The sequence below is a fragment of the Pleurodeles waltl genome, chromosome 5, assembly GCF_031143425.1.
Source record: "Pleurodeles waltl isolate 20211129_DDA chromosome 5, aPleWal1.hap1.20221129, whole genome shotgun sequence".
Taxonomy (NCBI): domain Eukaryota; kingdom Metazoa; phylum Chordata; class Amphibia; order Caudata; family Salamandridae; genus Pleurodeles; species Pleurodeles waltl.
Window position 1 is genome coordinate 975891548 of NC_090444.1, and position 14992 is coordinate 975906539.

Consider the following 14992-nt stretch of genomic DNA (forward strand, 5'->3'; position numbering starts at 1 on the left):
TACATTTTAGGTGAAAGAACACTGGTGCTGGGGCCTGGTTAGCAGGGTCCCAGCACACTTCTCAGTCAAGTCAGCATCAGTATCAGGCAAAAAGTGGGGAGTAACTGCAACAGGGAGCCATTTCTTTACATAGACCAATTCCAGATTGTATTTAATTCTGTTGATTGGGCCAAGGTTTATGGTAGTAGTCCATCTGCCTTTCTGTATTCTAACTATCCTCATGTGGAGCAGAAGCATTTTTAATAAACACATACTGTAATTTACCCCAGTAGCATTTCACAAATGATAGTATATTTTTTTTAGAGTCAATGACCTTGTACAACTCTTTAATTTACACACTTCCCAAATCACCTGCTTTCAACAGTACTTAGTTACATTCCAACACTTGACCTCTTATTTTAGTTTTGGGGGCATTCAGATTGTAGCTCATAAGCCCTCATGAAATTGTTTAGTAAGAAATTTCTGAATCATTCTGAAATGTGCAAATATTATTTGGAAGCACATAGTGTTGTCTGGTCATTTTAAGTTTTTAAGGCCCCTGGGATATCAGAATAACAGGGGATATCGCTATGTCATGAGGACAGTGGCATGATCTGAGCTAAGGTTATCAACGACAGCAGCTGGTCAAATTCTACTTTTTAAGTCATTGCTAGTAAGGAAGTAGTCTAGTGCTCTCTATAATTATTGAAGTAAAACATAAGTATTCTTTCTAGTATTGGTGCAGTGTCTCCACACTTCAGCTTGCGCTAAACCAGTCATAAACCTAATCCAGGTAGTGGCAGCAGAGCATGATAAATAAACAGTTTGAATAGATCTTTCTCTAATTGGGCTTAAAGTAAAATTTAGATTCCCACCTCATCATTAATCCCTTTCTAGGAGAAGCCTGCTTATGCCAAATCCAGCTGCAGAATAATCTCTGTAAAATCTTCCTGCTCTTTCTTGTGAGGCTACAGAGAGATGAGATTGCCTCTTAAATCGATTATTTATCCCTGTTCATCTCTTGTATTTTTTCCCAAATGAAAGCACATTTTAAAATTGTAAGAAATGATGCCCCCTTGATTTGGAGGTGAACACGGAGAGCAATTGTATTAGGAACACCCTAGATCTCAATTTATTATTACCCTTTCACATGCATGTTCCTGGTGTAAACTAGTATCTACATCCAGAGCATTTAATCTTTCTGCATTGCTCAGGGCTTTATTTGAGAGGTTAATCCCTGAAATTCAGGGTGAAAATATTCTAAAGAGTCTCCTAACCCCTAGAAGTGTGCACATCCAAGTAATGTTTCTTTCAGTACAATAAACTCTATATCTCTTTTAAACAGCCACCATATGAGGAGTTGAATCAGTTTGGTCTTCTCTGCTCCACTCTTCTTTGTCATAAGGAACAGGCAGTGTTATAAACTGAAGGACCATTCAAATATCTGCTGCTACTTGAACTGGCCCTATAGTATTACTCTAAAAGTAGTAAGCCTGCATGTTTTTGTCCTCTGATAAGTTGTCTCCATTCCACACATGCCCCCACCATTCTCTTAAAGTACAATTTCAAGTGAACTATCCATGTGACGCACAAAACCTGGCCCTTGGCCCTTCCAAATAGGAAAACATGTTACTGCACCCTGGAGAAGAGGGCATGTTTCCCTCGCACCGCCTCAAAACTGTGCTGAAATGAGACCCCCCCTAACTGGAATAAATTAAAACCAGTACATTATTAATCAAACGTAATTAAGAACATTTCAATTTTCAATTGAGAATATGTTGCTCAAAGCAGTACTTAACCAGTTCTGTGCCGCGGACGTAATGGTTACGTCCTGCGGCACAGTGCTGCTGTGCCAAGGGCGTAACCATTACGTCCTGGGCACCCAGCCCAGAGGGAGCGCTAGCGCTCCCTCTGTGGGGTTCCCCCCCACCCCCCCAAGTCAGGGATGAAAGGGAAAGCGCTTCCCCTTCCACCCCCGACCCCCCAACCCCACCCCCTGTGACGTCAGCGCGCACACGCGCGCTGCCAATCACAGAGCCTCCCCCATCGATCGGAAGAGAAATGCTTTGCATTTCTCTTCCGATCACATGGGGGAGGCCGAGAGAGGCTTCAAAGGGAAGGAAATGTATTTCCTTCCCTTTTGAAGTCTCTCTCTGCGTTTTGGCAGCCAGATTGAAAGCAATCCGGCTGTCCAAACACCCACTAGATACCAGGGATGTCTTTTTTTTATTTTTGTAAATGAAATAAGGGAGCGACACCTCGGGCAAGGGTTGCTCCCATAGGGGGCAAATTATATTTAGGCCATTTCTGCCCCCTTTGGGGGCAGATTGGCCTATTTTTATGAGGCCAATCTGCCCCCAAGGGGGGCAGAAACCACTAGACACCAGGGAGTTTTTTTTTGTTCGTGAATTTCACGTAAGGGGAGTGACCCCTTAGGCAAGGGTCGTTCCCCTGGGGGGCAAATTTATTTTAGGCCATTTCTGCCCCCCAGGGGGGCAGATCAGCCTATTTTAATTAGGCCGATCTGCCCCCAAGGGGGGCAGAAACCACTAGGCACCGGGGATTTTTGTTGTTGTTGTTTTTATACAGATGGGGAGCGACCTCTTAGGCAAGGGTCTCTCCCCTGGAGGGGCAAATTGTATTTAGGCCGTTTCTGCCTGCTCTGGGGGGCAGAAACCATTAGGCACCAGGGATCTTTTTTTTTGCGCCGTCAGGCAAGGGGAGCGACCCCGTAGGCAAGGGTCGCTCCCTGGTGGGGGTCGGGGGCACATCTATTTTAGGCCATTTCTGCCCCCGGGGGGGCAGAACCTCTAGGCACCAGGGTTAATTTTTTTTTTGTTGTTGTTTTTTTTAGAGATGGGGAGCGACCCCTTAGGCAGGGGTCGCTCCCCTGGAGGGGCAAATTGTATTTAGGCCATTTCTGCCCGCTTTGGGGGCAGATCGGCCAATTATAGGTCAATCTGCTCCCAAGGGGGCGCAGGAAACGCTAGGCACCAGGGATCATTTTTTTTGCGCTGTCACGCAAGGGGAGCGACCTTGTAGGCAAGGGTCGCTCCATTTAGGGGGGATGGGGGTCACATTTATTTTAGGCCATTTCTGCCCCGCCAGGGGGCAGATCGGCCTATTGGTATTAGGCCGATCTGCCCCCAAGCGGGGCAGAAACCTCTAGGCGTCAGGGCTAATTGTTTTTTTTTTGTGTGGTGTTTTTTTTTTGTTTTTTTTAGAGATGGGGAGCGACCCCTTAGGCAAGGATCGCTCCCCTGGAGGGGCAAATTGTATTTAGACCATTTCTGCCCCCCTTGGGGGCAAATCGGCCGATTTTTAGGTGAACCTGCCCCCAAGGGGGGCAGAAACCACTAGGGATCTTTTTTTTTTTTTTGCGCCGTCACGCAAGGGGTGCGACCCCGTAGGCAAGGGTCGCTCCCCGTTGGGGGGGGGGGGGGAGGGCAAATTTATTTTAGGCCATTTCTGCCCCCCCTGGGGCCGGCTGAGCTAGGGGCCAAAATCCACAGGTAGACACTTTGCAAAAAAACACCTCTGTTTTCTGTGAAAAAATGTGATGTGTCCATGTTGTGTTTTGGGCCATTTCCTTTTGTGGGCGCTAGGCCCACCCACACAAGTGAGGTATCATTTTTATCGGGAGACATGGGGGAACGCTGGGTGGAAGGACATTTGTGGCTCCTCTCAGATTCCAGAACTTTCTGTCACCGAAATGTGAGGAAAAAGTGTTTTTTTTTGGCCAAATTTTGAGGTTTGCAAAGGATTCTGGGTAACAGAACCTGGTCAGAGCCCCCACAAGTCACCCCATCTTGGATTCCCCTAGGTCTCTAGTTTTCAAAAATGCACAGGTTTGGTAGGTTTCCCTAGGTGCCGGCTGAGCTAAAGGCCAAAATCTACAGGTAGGCACTTTGCAAAAAACACCTCTGTTTTCTGTAAAAAAAAAATTGGGATGCGTCCACGTTGTGTTTTGGGCCATTTCCTTTCGTGGGCGCCAGGCCTACCCACACAAGTGAGGTACCATTTTTATCGGGAGACTTGGGGGAACGCTGGGTGAAAGGAAATTTGTGGCTCCTCTCAGATTCAAGAACTTTCTGCCACAGAAATGTGAGGAACATGTGTTTTTTTTTTAGCCAAATATTGAGGTTTGCAAAGGATTCTGGGTAACAGAACCTGGTCAGAGCCCCACAAGTCACCCCATATTGGATTCCCCTAGGTCTCTAGTTTTAAAAGATGCACAGGTTTGGTAGGTTTCCCTAGGTGCCGGCTGAGCTAGGGACCAAAATCTACAGGTAGGCACTTTGCAAAAAACGCCTCTGTTTTCTGTCAAAAAATGGGATGTGTCCACGTTGTGTTTTGGGGCATTTCCTGTCGCGGGCGCTAGGCCTACCCACACAAGTGAGGTATCATTTTTATCGGGAGACTTGGGGGAACTTAGAATAGCAAAACAAGTGTTATTGCCCCTTGTCTTTCTCTACATTTTTTCCTTCCAAATATAAGAGAGTGTGTAAAAAAGACGTCTATTTAAGAAATGCCCTGTAATTCACATGCTAGTATGGGCACCCCGGAATTCAGAGATGTGCAAATAACCACTGCTCCTCAACACCTTATCTTGTGCCCATTTTGGAAATACAAAGGTTTTCTTGATAGCTATTTTTTACTCTTTATATTTCAGCAAATGAATTGCTGTATACCCGGTATAGAATAAAAACCCATTGCAAGGTGCAGCTCATTTATTGGCTCTGGGTACCTAGAGTTCTTGATGAACCTACAAGCCCTATATATCCCCGCAACCAGAAGAGTCCAGCAGACGTAACGGTATATGGCTTTAAAAAATCTGACATTGCAGGAAAAAGCTACAGAGTAAAACGTAGAGAAAAATTGCAGATTTTTTCACCTCAATTTCAATAATTTATTTTTTCCAGTTATTTTCTGTCGGAAACCCTTGTAGGATCTACACAAATTACCCCTTGCTGAATTCAGAATTTTGTCCGCTTTTCAGAACTGTTTCGGTTTCTGGGATCCAGCATTGGTTTCATGCCCATTTCTGTCACTGACTGGAAGGAGGCTGAAAGCACAAAAAATCGTAAAAATGGGGTATGTCCCAGTAAAATGGCAAAATTGTGTTGAAAAATTGGGTTTTCTGATTCAAGTCTGCCTGTTCCTGAAAGCTGGGAAGCTGGTGATTTTAGCACCGCAAACCCTTTGTGGATGCCATTTTAAGGGAAAAACCACAAGCCTTCTTCTGCAGCCTCTTCTTCCCATTTTTTTTTTAAAAAAAAGAAATTTTCACTGTATTTTGGCTAATTTCTTGACCTCCTTCTGGGGAACCCACAAAGTCTGAGTACCTCTAGAATCCCTAGGATGTTGGAAAAAAAGGACGCAAATTTGGCGTGGGTAGCTTATGTGAACAAAAAGTTATGAGGGCCTAAGCGCGAACTGCCCCAAATAGCCCAAAAAGGCACGGCACAGATGGGGAAAAGGCCTGGCAGCGAAGGGGTTAAAAATACATCCACAGAATCTATTAAAACAAAAACGAATTCACTCTGGGGAGCTCAATGACCTACAGAGCACCCCGGTTTGAGAGATGCCATCATGTTTAGGTAATGTAAATTTGTTATCTTCAAATGTCCCTTTCTTTGTTCTATATTTTCTTTGGGCTCCTTGCTTTACCACATCCTCTGTGTACCCCCAATATTTCTGCATTTCTAGCAGCCTTCTGACTTTACCTAGGGCCAGGGACAATATGCTCCAGAGATTGTGATGCAGGAGCATCTCAGCCAAATAGTTTGCTTGTTGGTTGTCTTTGTAGTACTGGGTGAAACTGGCATTTCTATGTACAAAGAATGGGCAAAAAACATTGATCTTTAGGGACCTTTTTCTTTTATCAGCTGGACTGTACTATTTTTTCAACATACCTCTTCTTGCCAGAGTAGCTTGTGATATATCATGGAATATAATTATTGTCACCACGATTGGTGATGACAGATCTTTTCCTTCCTATCTCCTGAATCTCCTCTTTGATCTGAAAGGAATGCAAACTAGGTAGTGTCTAGTAGACTTATTTTTTTGTTTTGCTAGGCTGAGAATAAACAATTAGTATTGTTTCAAGGTTCAGCTTTGAATCGTCTGCTACGTATAGGAGTCCTTTGAACACACCTTAAAAGCATTCCTCCAGGTCCTTTCTTGCAATTTCATAGCTGATTCCATGAATTGATTTTGCTTCAGGAGATTCCTCTATGCTACATGTCTACAAACCCTTTATTGGTGATTTCACTGCTAGGCCTTAATTATTGAGATCAGTCATCAGTTTGGTAAGCTCTTGCTTAAAAGACAATAGTTGCTTCATAAATTAGGAGGAACTGGACATTTTCTACATTGCTTTTTTATTTATGTGTGGCTTTTCATATACTGTTTGTTGCAAAAACATATTCAAAATGTATTTGGCACTCGTATCAGACATGTAGCTAATTTCAATGTGTGGTGAGTGAACAACTTTCTTACATGTCTGACCATCGTCTTTCACAAGTACTAAACCCACAACTTCAGTTCCCCTAAACACTTGGAGATGATCGTTTATGATGTGCGTTAGGAAAAAATACTGAACCTCAATACATAAATGATTAAGATGCTACATTTCAAGGTTGAAAAATATTTAGGCGGTCACTGTAGAAGGGTGTTAGAAAGCATTAAATATTAAGAAGGAATGCATTTGAAAGGTGTCTTAACATGAACAGTGCTTAATTTGCTGTATATTTGTTTTGAAACAAATCTTTCTCTGCATCACAAGGCTGAAGCCAAGAAGAGGCAAGAGGAGCAAAGGAAGTATGGTGTCTTCTTTGATGACGAGTATGATTACCTGCAGCATCTCAAGGAGGCTGGTCCCCTGGAATTGGTACCATCTGGCGAGCCTCGTCCCCAGAGTCGGATAATCTTGACTGAGAGCGGAGAGGTGGAAGAGGAGGTTGTTCAGATCCCGGTAGGCTTCTCTTATGTATTATTGAATATAAAATCTGTGTGGTCATGCTCTTCTGGGTGCACTATTGAGTCAAGTTATTTGCCTGGGTGGCATGGCACAGCTAGGATGCAAAGCACCTGTAATAGTCAAACCCCTTTTTGTTTTTCTTTTAGGTTTGCAAATGTATTTACCACGATGAAATACATGTAACAAACTTTGTACCATGTACATTGACCATTAATTACACATTCGAGCTTGACCAGTTGGGGATTTATAAAGGCTAAAACAATATTAAGGCAAAGAATGATACAACAGTAAGGCAGACAGGCTACAAAGTAGGCCGGCAGCCCCATCCTAAAGACCAAACTTGGAATATAATTATGGACAAAGGGAAATGGCTCCTTAGAGCAGAGTCCAGGACATAGGAGAGACATCTTCCTTTCCTCCCTCTGTCTTTGCAAGGGACACAGAGAAGCACTAGGGTAATTCAAGGGACACAGAGAAGAACTAGGGTAATGCTTACATTCACTGTAACAAAAGAAGGTCCCTTAGGATTACAGGAATGATTTTTTGTGCAGATGGCCCATTTCCTGTTATAGCCATTTACGTATCCACATTTGTGAGGATGCCTGATTCCAGGGTGCTCTCTTTCGCCCTTTATAAGTAACGCCAGGGACTTCTAAAGCTCTACTTACTGGCACTCAACTGCATCATTCTGCAAGTAACTAATTTCCCAGAGTTACTGCTGAAGCAAAGATTGTTTTAGTGGAAATTCGGTATAATGAATCCTCCACTATTTACTGTTGCTTATGACTTTTGTATTCTATTAAACCTTAGCTGGCAATTGGCAGATTTAAGAGGTCCTGACCAGTAACATATACATCATTAATGAAAAATCGGTTATAAGAAAAACAAAGATAGATAGATTTTGGTCGTGAGCCGGACTCTCTTTAGAAGACCAGCCATTAGAAGGTGTGGCTGAGTGTAACTGTTTAGGAATACTTTAACAGCAATGAGGGGCCTTCTGTGCTATATTTTGAAATATGGAAGTTGTAGTTTAGATCTTCTTCTTAACTTCTATAGGATGAAAATTATCCCAGATTGAATCTGTGTTGTAGGGGTTTGATTCTCATTAACTAGTATCTCCTTCAATAAAATCAATGATGTTTGTTGCCAAATCACATTGGGAGTGAAGCAGGCCGTTGCCGAGACTTTGAGCTATACCACACTTAGAGATGTTTGAGATGTCACTTTGAATAGATCAGTAATTAATGTAATGACTGTTTCCAGTTGAAATTTGTGTCTGAGAAATGTATCTTTTTCCAGGCTCCTTCAATTAATTTGCCTTCTTCAGTGTTTGCATCAGAGTTTGAGGAAAATGTGGGCTTGTTGAATAAAGCAGCTCCAATATCAGGTACTTATTTTCCTAATTGTAATAAAGTGTTCATTGTAAATGTTACACCATGTGTCGTTGAGTGCAAAGAGTAACTATAATAAAGTATATTTTATGTGTGTGCCAGGTTCAGCCTCAGTCACAGGTAAACATTGTTTAACATGACAACATTTATTGCTAGTGCCTTACAGCACCTCTTTCAAAAGCACGGGCAGTATATGACACAGTGCACTGTGAATTTGGAAAGTAAAGGCCTGTCCAAAGATAACACTTAAATTACTTCATTAAAGGCCGGGTAATTTGTATTCACGCGTGGGTAGATATGCCTCTTCTCTGCCAGGTTCAGATTGGCATTTGAGGAACACCCTCTCCCCTTCTTTTTCTGTGATCTGGTAATATTGCATAATTTTTGCAATAGAAAGACGGGTCCAAGGAGAGGGCATCCTAGCCCTGTGGAAATCTGGGACCATTTGGTGCTCTGGTATCCTGATAATTTATTGTGAAATGTGCCAGCCAGTCTTTGCCATAAATATAAAATACATAGGTACAGATCAATAAAATAACATTAACAATTAATGTTCATTAAATATAAACAGCAAACGTCCTAATCCACTTTATATTATGGACATGCAGGACTGCAGTTTTGCTGCCTTATTTAGTAAGATGTTTAAATTAGCATGGGTCCTACAGTAAACCAGTACAACTAAAGCCTTTAAGTTTATGGAGAACAAACTATTTATTCATATGCCAATACAAACTCATACCTTCAACCTTCTACACTGGGAACCCTTTGTAGCACTTACACTAGTATTAGAGTTAGCAGCTTGTCAACAATTATATTTGTTATGCAATTCTCTGCCTTCTCTGGTGCACATAGACACCCTTCCCTCTCTTGCAGGCTATATCCAGGAGTCCAGATCCCAGTCTCCACAACCCATTTAAACACAACCCCCCTCTAAGGCTCTGGTGCTGCCCTATTATGGCAGCATATCCTCATCCAGCAGATATCTTAAAAGCCACCCTGAAAGATCGAAAAAGTACTGCACTGACATATATGGAAACCACCTACAGCCAGGCATAACTAAACTGCCAAAATTCTTTTCAAATGCTGTCAAGAGGAACAGTGGCACACGGTTATGACAGACTTGTCACAACTGCTGATAACTTCTAAGGCTTACAGGGTAGACATCTATGTTGCAAGTGAAACACCAAGACTCTTTAAATTAGTTGCCAACATGAATTTGCGTATTTTGTGAATTCAGATAAATAGTTCAGCCTTTCTGTCACTTATCAGTTAAAAAGTGTTGTTTTTAATGACTAAATTAAATCTTTAATTGATAATTTATCCTCATTTCAAATTGTTTAAACATTTCACTATAACCAATCACTAGACCACCAAATGAGGCATTATACTTGACAGTCCATAAAATTGGTAGTAATAGTTCAAAAACGCACTTCCCACAAGTATCTGAATATTGAGATAGGGGAGTATATGGTGGTGCTATGTGGCCCAATTGCCTTACTCTACCTCAAGACAAAGAATGTCCGTATCACAAGAATACACAACATACAAGTATTTAGTAAATACTACAGCACTCAAGCACAAGTATATAAAGCAACTTAGGTAATTCACTGAATATATGGTAATATAAGAACAGTCTTTGAGGCAAATAAGATTGAAGCGAAATCTTTTTTCCCTATCCTTGTAACCTCATAGGTTTATTTGTGTCAATGGAAGTTCTTTACAACTTACTTCATTCTTATAGAACTATTGTAACCACATTCCTTTTTCCATGGTTCCATCCATGTACTCCATGTACTAGCAGTACATACAGTAACAGCCCATAGTCAGTCAAATACAATAACAGCCAACACGTACTTCATCACAAAGTGACTTTTTCAAGGCTACGAAAAGATGGATACAGTTGAAATGTAAGGACATGACAAAGTACCATGCAAAGCAAAAGAAAATAATACGAAGTGATGTTTTGCACCATGCATATGTTTAAAAAGTGCCAATTGTTCCTTATTTGCAAGGAAGATAATAATAGTATTAAAGTAAATTCTCATAAGAGACATGCCATGGGTGTGTATAGATACAAGAAACCATAACCCAAGTAAGAGAAAACAATCTTACACCCGGAGTGAGAACGTAGTAGAGTAAAATAGGGCTCAGTATTCCTTAACGTCAACCTACCTGAAACTTTGGAGCAATAAATCCCTATGAACTAGGATCAGTCATGTATGAATATGCTGGAATTAACAATGTGACAGTGGGTTAATATCCTCACATTAGGTAAATGTAAAGTAAGTGTTCTATGATCATGTGATCCATGTTGAGCCAAAGGAATAAAATAATATCTGCAAAAATAAGAAATGAAGTTCTTGTGTAAGTACCTGTGTTACAGATGTATGTTTGGGCAACAGTCATAAAATGTGGTCATTTTGTTTGGTACAAAAATGGCAGACAAAATGAAACCTTAAACCAACAATACCCTATGTGCAGAACAGCCGCCCTCTTCAATATTCATTTTATTGTATCTGTGCACCAACTATAAGCAGTGGCATTTGTTTTCTTTTTTCTACTAGCGTACTTTTAAATCACTTTGCATGCGCTTGTTGAGTTTGTGTGTGTGTGTGTGTGTGTGTGTTCTTTTTTTTTTTTTTGTGTGAATGGGTAAGTATGTGAATTCAAGAATAAGTGAGAAGGTGGATGGATGTACAAGTGCAAAGATGAATGGCTGAGTACGTATGAGGTCTTTTTGAGTGCCTGATCTTCCCGACTGAAGAGACCCATTCAAATATAAGCTTGACCTGCTGGCATTGCCAATGCTTGCTTAATTTATTTATATCTCTTGCGAAATTGCATCTTTTTGACATTACTTGACCTTGGAACTTGTAATTCATTGGTTAACTTACATGCTTCTGCACAAGGTGTTGATACTCTTTTGTGCGATTTGCCATTTTCTGTCATTTAGGTCCCCGGCTCGACATGGACCCAGACATTGTTGCAGCACTCGATGACGACTTTGACTTTGATGATCCAGAAAATGAACTTGAGGATGACTTTGTTATCAAGGCGAATGACCTTGTAGAAGGAGAGCAGGGTGAAGGTGGTGGCAGGTGTGTCATACTTCCAGTATTAAAAACGTTTAGGCCTGAGTAGTCTGTTTAGCCTTTAGGATTTACCTCTTGATTTTTCAGGTCATTTATCTTAGGCCTCTCCAGTTCTCTGCTTTTCAGTTTGAAGTATGACCACACTGGATTTTGTTTAATGTAGCTGGTCAGGTGAACCTTGAGAGCATGAAGAAATTTACCCATCCTTATTGTTTGTATGACAATTGAGCCATGGAGTGACATAATCTTCAAATAACTGGTTTATATTTATTGGCAGGGCTTGTTTTGGGGATGATGAGGATGGATGGGAGGACATGGAAGATGATGAGGAGGGCAGCACTAGCGAAGAAGATTTTGACTCTGATGGCTCTTTGTCAGAAGAAGGGGACCCTGCCAATGGCCCACCAAAGGAGTTTCTGTTTTTACAAGAGGAAACCAGGAGCCGCTTTACAGAGTACTCTATTACCTCATCTGTCATGAAAAGGAATGAGCAGCTGACCCTACTAGATGAGAGATTTGAGAAGGTGAGAGCTGTTTTTTTTGCACATTCTTGAGTATGGTAAGTCCCTTAAAAAAGAATGTACAACATCTGTCTCTGAATGCCGGATAGAGTTAATAAATGTGATCTTTGGTCATCTATATTAGCTGATTGATCTACAGAGAATACAAAACTAATCCTTTTTTAAAAGGATGTAGTCATTTAGAATATCTTAGAGGATCCTGGTATGTATGTATGTAAAATAACCTTTCAGGACTTAACAGGCGGTGATCGATTAAAGGTGTCCTTTCACTTTATTAAGTCTTCAGAGTGAACACGATCTTGGTCATGAGCTTTTTCTTGTTTTTATACACATTTTGGTTTTCAGAGAATTTTATGGAAAGCATGTTAAAGTTAAGTTCACAACAATGTAATTCACCTACCACAACTCACACAAGTAGTCTTGATTCCAATTTCATTTCATCCTTTAGAGCCAAAGGGGAACCAAACCATATCTTAGACCTTCCAGAAAACGTTAGCACACAAAAGTGTGACCCTTGTTCTCCGTGCTCGATTTCTTATAATTTCTATTTAATATAGTACTTTAGGTAATCTTTGTTCAGTTCTAAGGCTGTTCTGAACTATACAGATTATGTGGCATACATTTATTGAAGTTTCATATATTTTCATACTCCTCCCATTAAGAGATTGAACACAGAGATGGGCCTTTTTATGGAGACTCTGTAATTAAACTCATTGCAGTGTTATCCAGAGCCACATCTAAAGCAACCCTCATTTTTAGATTTTTCTTTTGTTTATCGTTGCATTCAGGTGTGGAAATCAGCTGCCCATATTCTCCAGTTTCTGCAGACAGTTGTAGTATTCTTTTCGTCTAAAAGTTTCAGGGATGTGGTTGAAATAAAATGAATAATCTGGGGGTGCACATTGGTAGGCTGCTGGTTTAATTATGGTAAAGTATTTATTTTCCTGTCAGTATTTTCAAAGTTTGCACAGTGGAGCACATCATTTAAGGTTGCCATGTTTGCTGTCATAAGTATTCAAACAATGCCAATGGTGACTTATGCACAATTGCCTTTAGATCAGAATGAGCAATACACAATGTGCAGCAATTTAAAAAAACAACTCTAACTATATAAAAGAACAATTATGTTGACAAGAAATACAGTGTTTCCTTTAAAAGTGAAAATAACATCAGCTTCCTCTGGTAAGGAGAACACTGGGGCAAAAGGTTTAAAATAATTGCTTACATCCTGTCAGTGTGAGGTCTTATTGGCGATAACACTATGCTGCTGTACTTTTCCCCACCTGCATCATGCTTTGGTTTATCTGATACAGGCAGCAGTCGCTTGAAGAGAAACATAAAAGCACATCGCAGGGAAGAAATGCTGGAGTTCAAGGACGTGGGGCGCACTCCATAAGAATAACAAAATAAAAATCAGAGCTTCATGGAGACATCGCCACTCCTCGTGAAAGATGTAAAAAACATACAAGGCAGCAAAATGGAAGTGGTCTGCTGAACGTGATGGCAGCTTTTTTCCAGTTGATAACACACCCTCATTGAGCCCTTGCAAAAAGCCACATTTTTGTGGTCAAAGCAAAAAAAGGTCCTGGGAAGGGTGGCATACAAACCAAGGCTCACCCGGGTGAGGCAAGGACAATTTTGACTTTACAGTGAAAAGAGGTAAGTTTCATAGTGTTGAGATGAACAAGACAATCGCCCTAGCCCTTCTCCCTCGTCCGAGCGTGCCATCTGCCAAAGAGAAGAGCTTGGCTGGATTTCAACCCTACTTACTGTCCAAGGAGAATACCTCCGTGTCTATGCCATTTGCCTCTAAATCGACCTACCCATCACCCTCTGTGGCTTCGTCTTCAAAATTTGAGGGAAAATATGAACATCAAGAGGATTCAGAGTAATTTAAGGTCATTTGACTACAGTGACCACAAATTGAAGATGAGTTTGTTGCAGATATTATCTCTTTCTACTTCAAAATGGAGACGGCATTAAAATGGTGGTTAATTAGCTGACGGAGAGGAAAGGCGGACCCTGCTAGATCCAGGAGTGGTGCATAGTGAGAGCATGCAAGTTACAGGTGAGTAGTGGTTGGTAAAACTTCATAAGGTGACTGCTTTGAATTTTGTGAAACAAGTAATGCATGGGATGATAAAAAAATTGACCACTTTCTACTCCTCGCTGATGAAAGACCTTTTGAGTACAATACTAACACTTAATATGGGAGTTTAAATCAGCCTATCTTGAATCACTGGTTGGCTTCTTGTCCCTCTCATACGCTTGCTTCCTATTCACTGTACTTCCTTCCTTCCTCTTCTTTTGTTTGTTCCTTGTCTGCAGCTTAGCTGTTTTTTTTGTTGTTTTTTTTTACTATGCTTTGACTGGATGATTTGTATCCTTCCATTGCTTACATTCAGGGAATATTTTGCTGTTTGGAGTGCATGTGTTTTTTTTCTTCTCAGTATGTATGTATATATGTACGTGATATTTGTATAGAGCACACCTAACCAAAAGGCAGCAGAGCACTGTACAGGATCAAAGGCAATCATACAGTCTGTGAGTGATGGCACATGAGGATGGATTCTGGCTGCAGAGGTGTACTGTTACTGCACTGCAATGCAGTGTTTCTTTAAATTCATATGTCTTCAACTGTTTCCTAAGTTGGAGCAGCTTTGGGGAGGTCCTGATGGATACAGGGATGTTGTTTCAGATCCTGGGTTCTTAAATAGAAGAGGCTTGCTGCCTTGTGTTTTTCATTTGTGCAGTTATTATTTTCCAATCTGATGGTGCCCTGACTGTTGGTGTGCTGAGAGCTGTCAGAAATTGTGAGCTTGACTGCAGAGTTAGGTGGTCGCGATAATGATGCAACATGGTTTGAAATGAATTCAATCAAGAACTGGCTTTATATGATCATGTTTCTAAATGAGACCTCCTATGGAATGTGGGAGGCTTTTAAGGTGGAGGGGTTATGGGCTTTTGAAAAATCTGGGAGGCCATGGTGAAGGACGTTATCACCATTCAGATGCATGAGCACAGGGA

The 14992-nt window shown here is 41.2% G+C and overlaps 1 protein-coding gene across 1 annotated transcript in view; it reads left to right on the forward strand.

Annotated features, from left to right (window-relative positions):
- LTV1 (LTV1 ribosome biogenesis factor) overlaps positions 1-14992 on the forward strand; it is a 238136-nt gene that overhangs the window by 38353 nt on the left and 184791 nt on the right. The window contains exons 3-6 of the mRNA XM_069235129.1: positions 6767-6955; positions 8261-8348; positions 11306-11450; positions 11722-11968. Of these exons, the coding sequence (XP_069091230.1) occupies positions 6767-6955; positions 8261-8348; positions 11306-11450; positions 11722-11968 (669 nt within the window). The remainder of the gene's footprint in view (positions 1-6766; positions 6956-8260; positions 8349-11305; positions 11451-11721; positions 11969-14992) is intronic.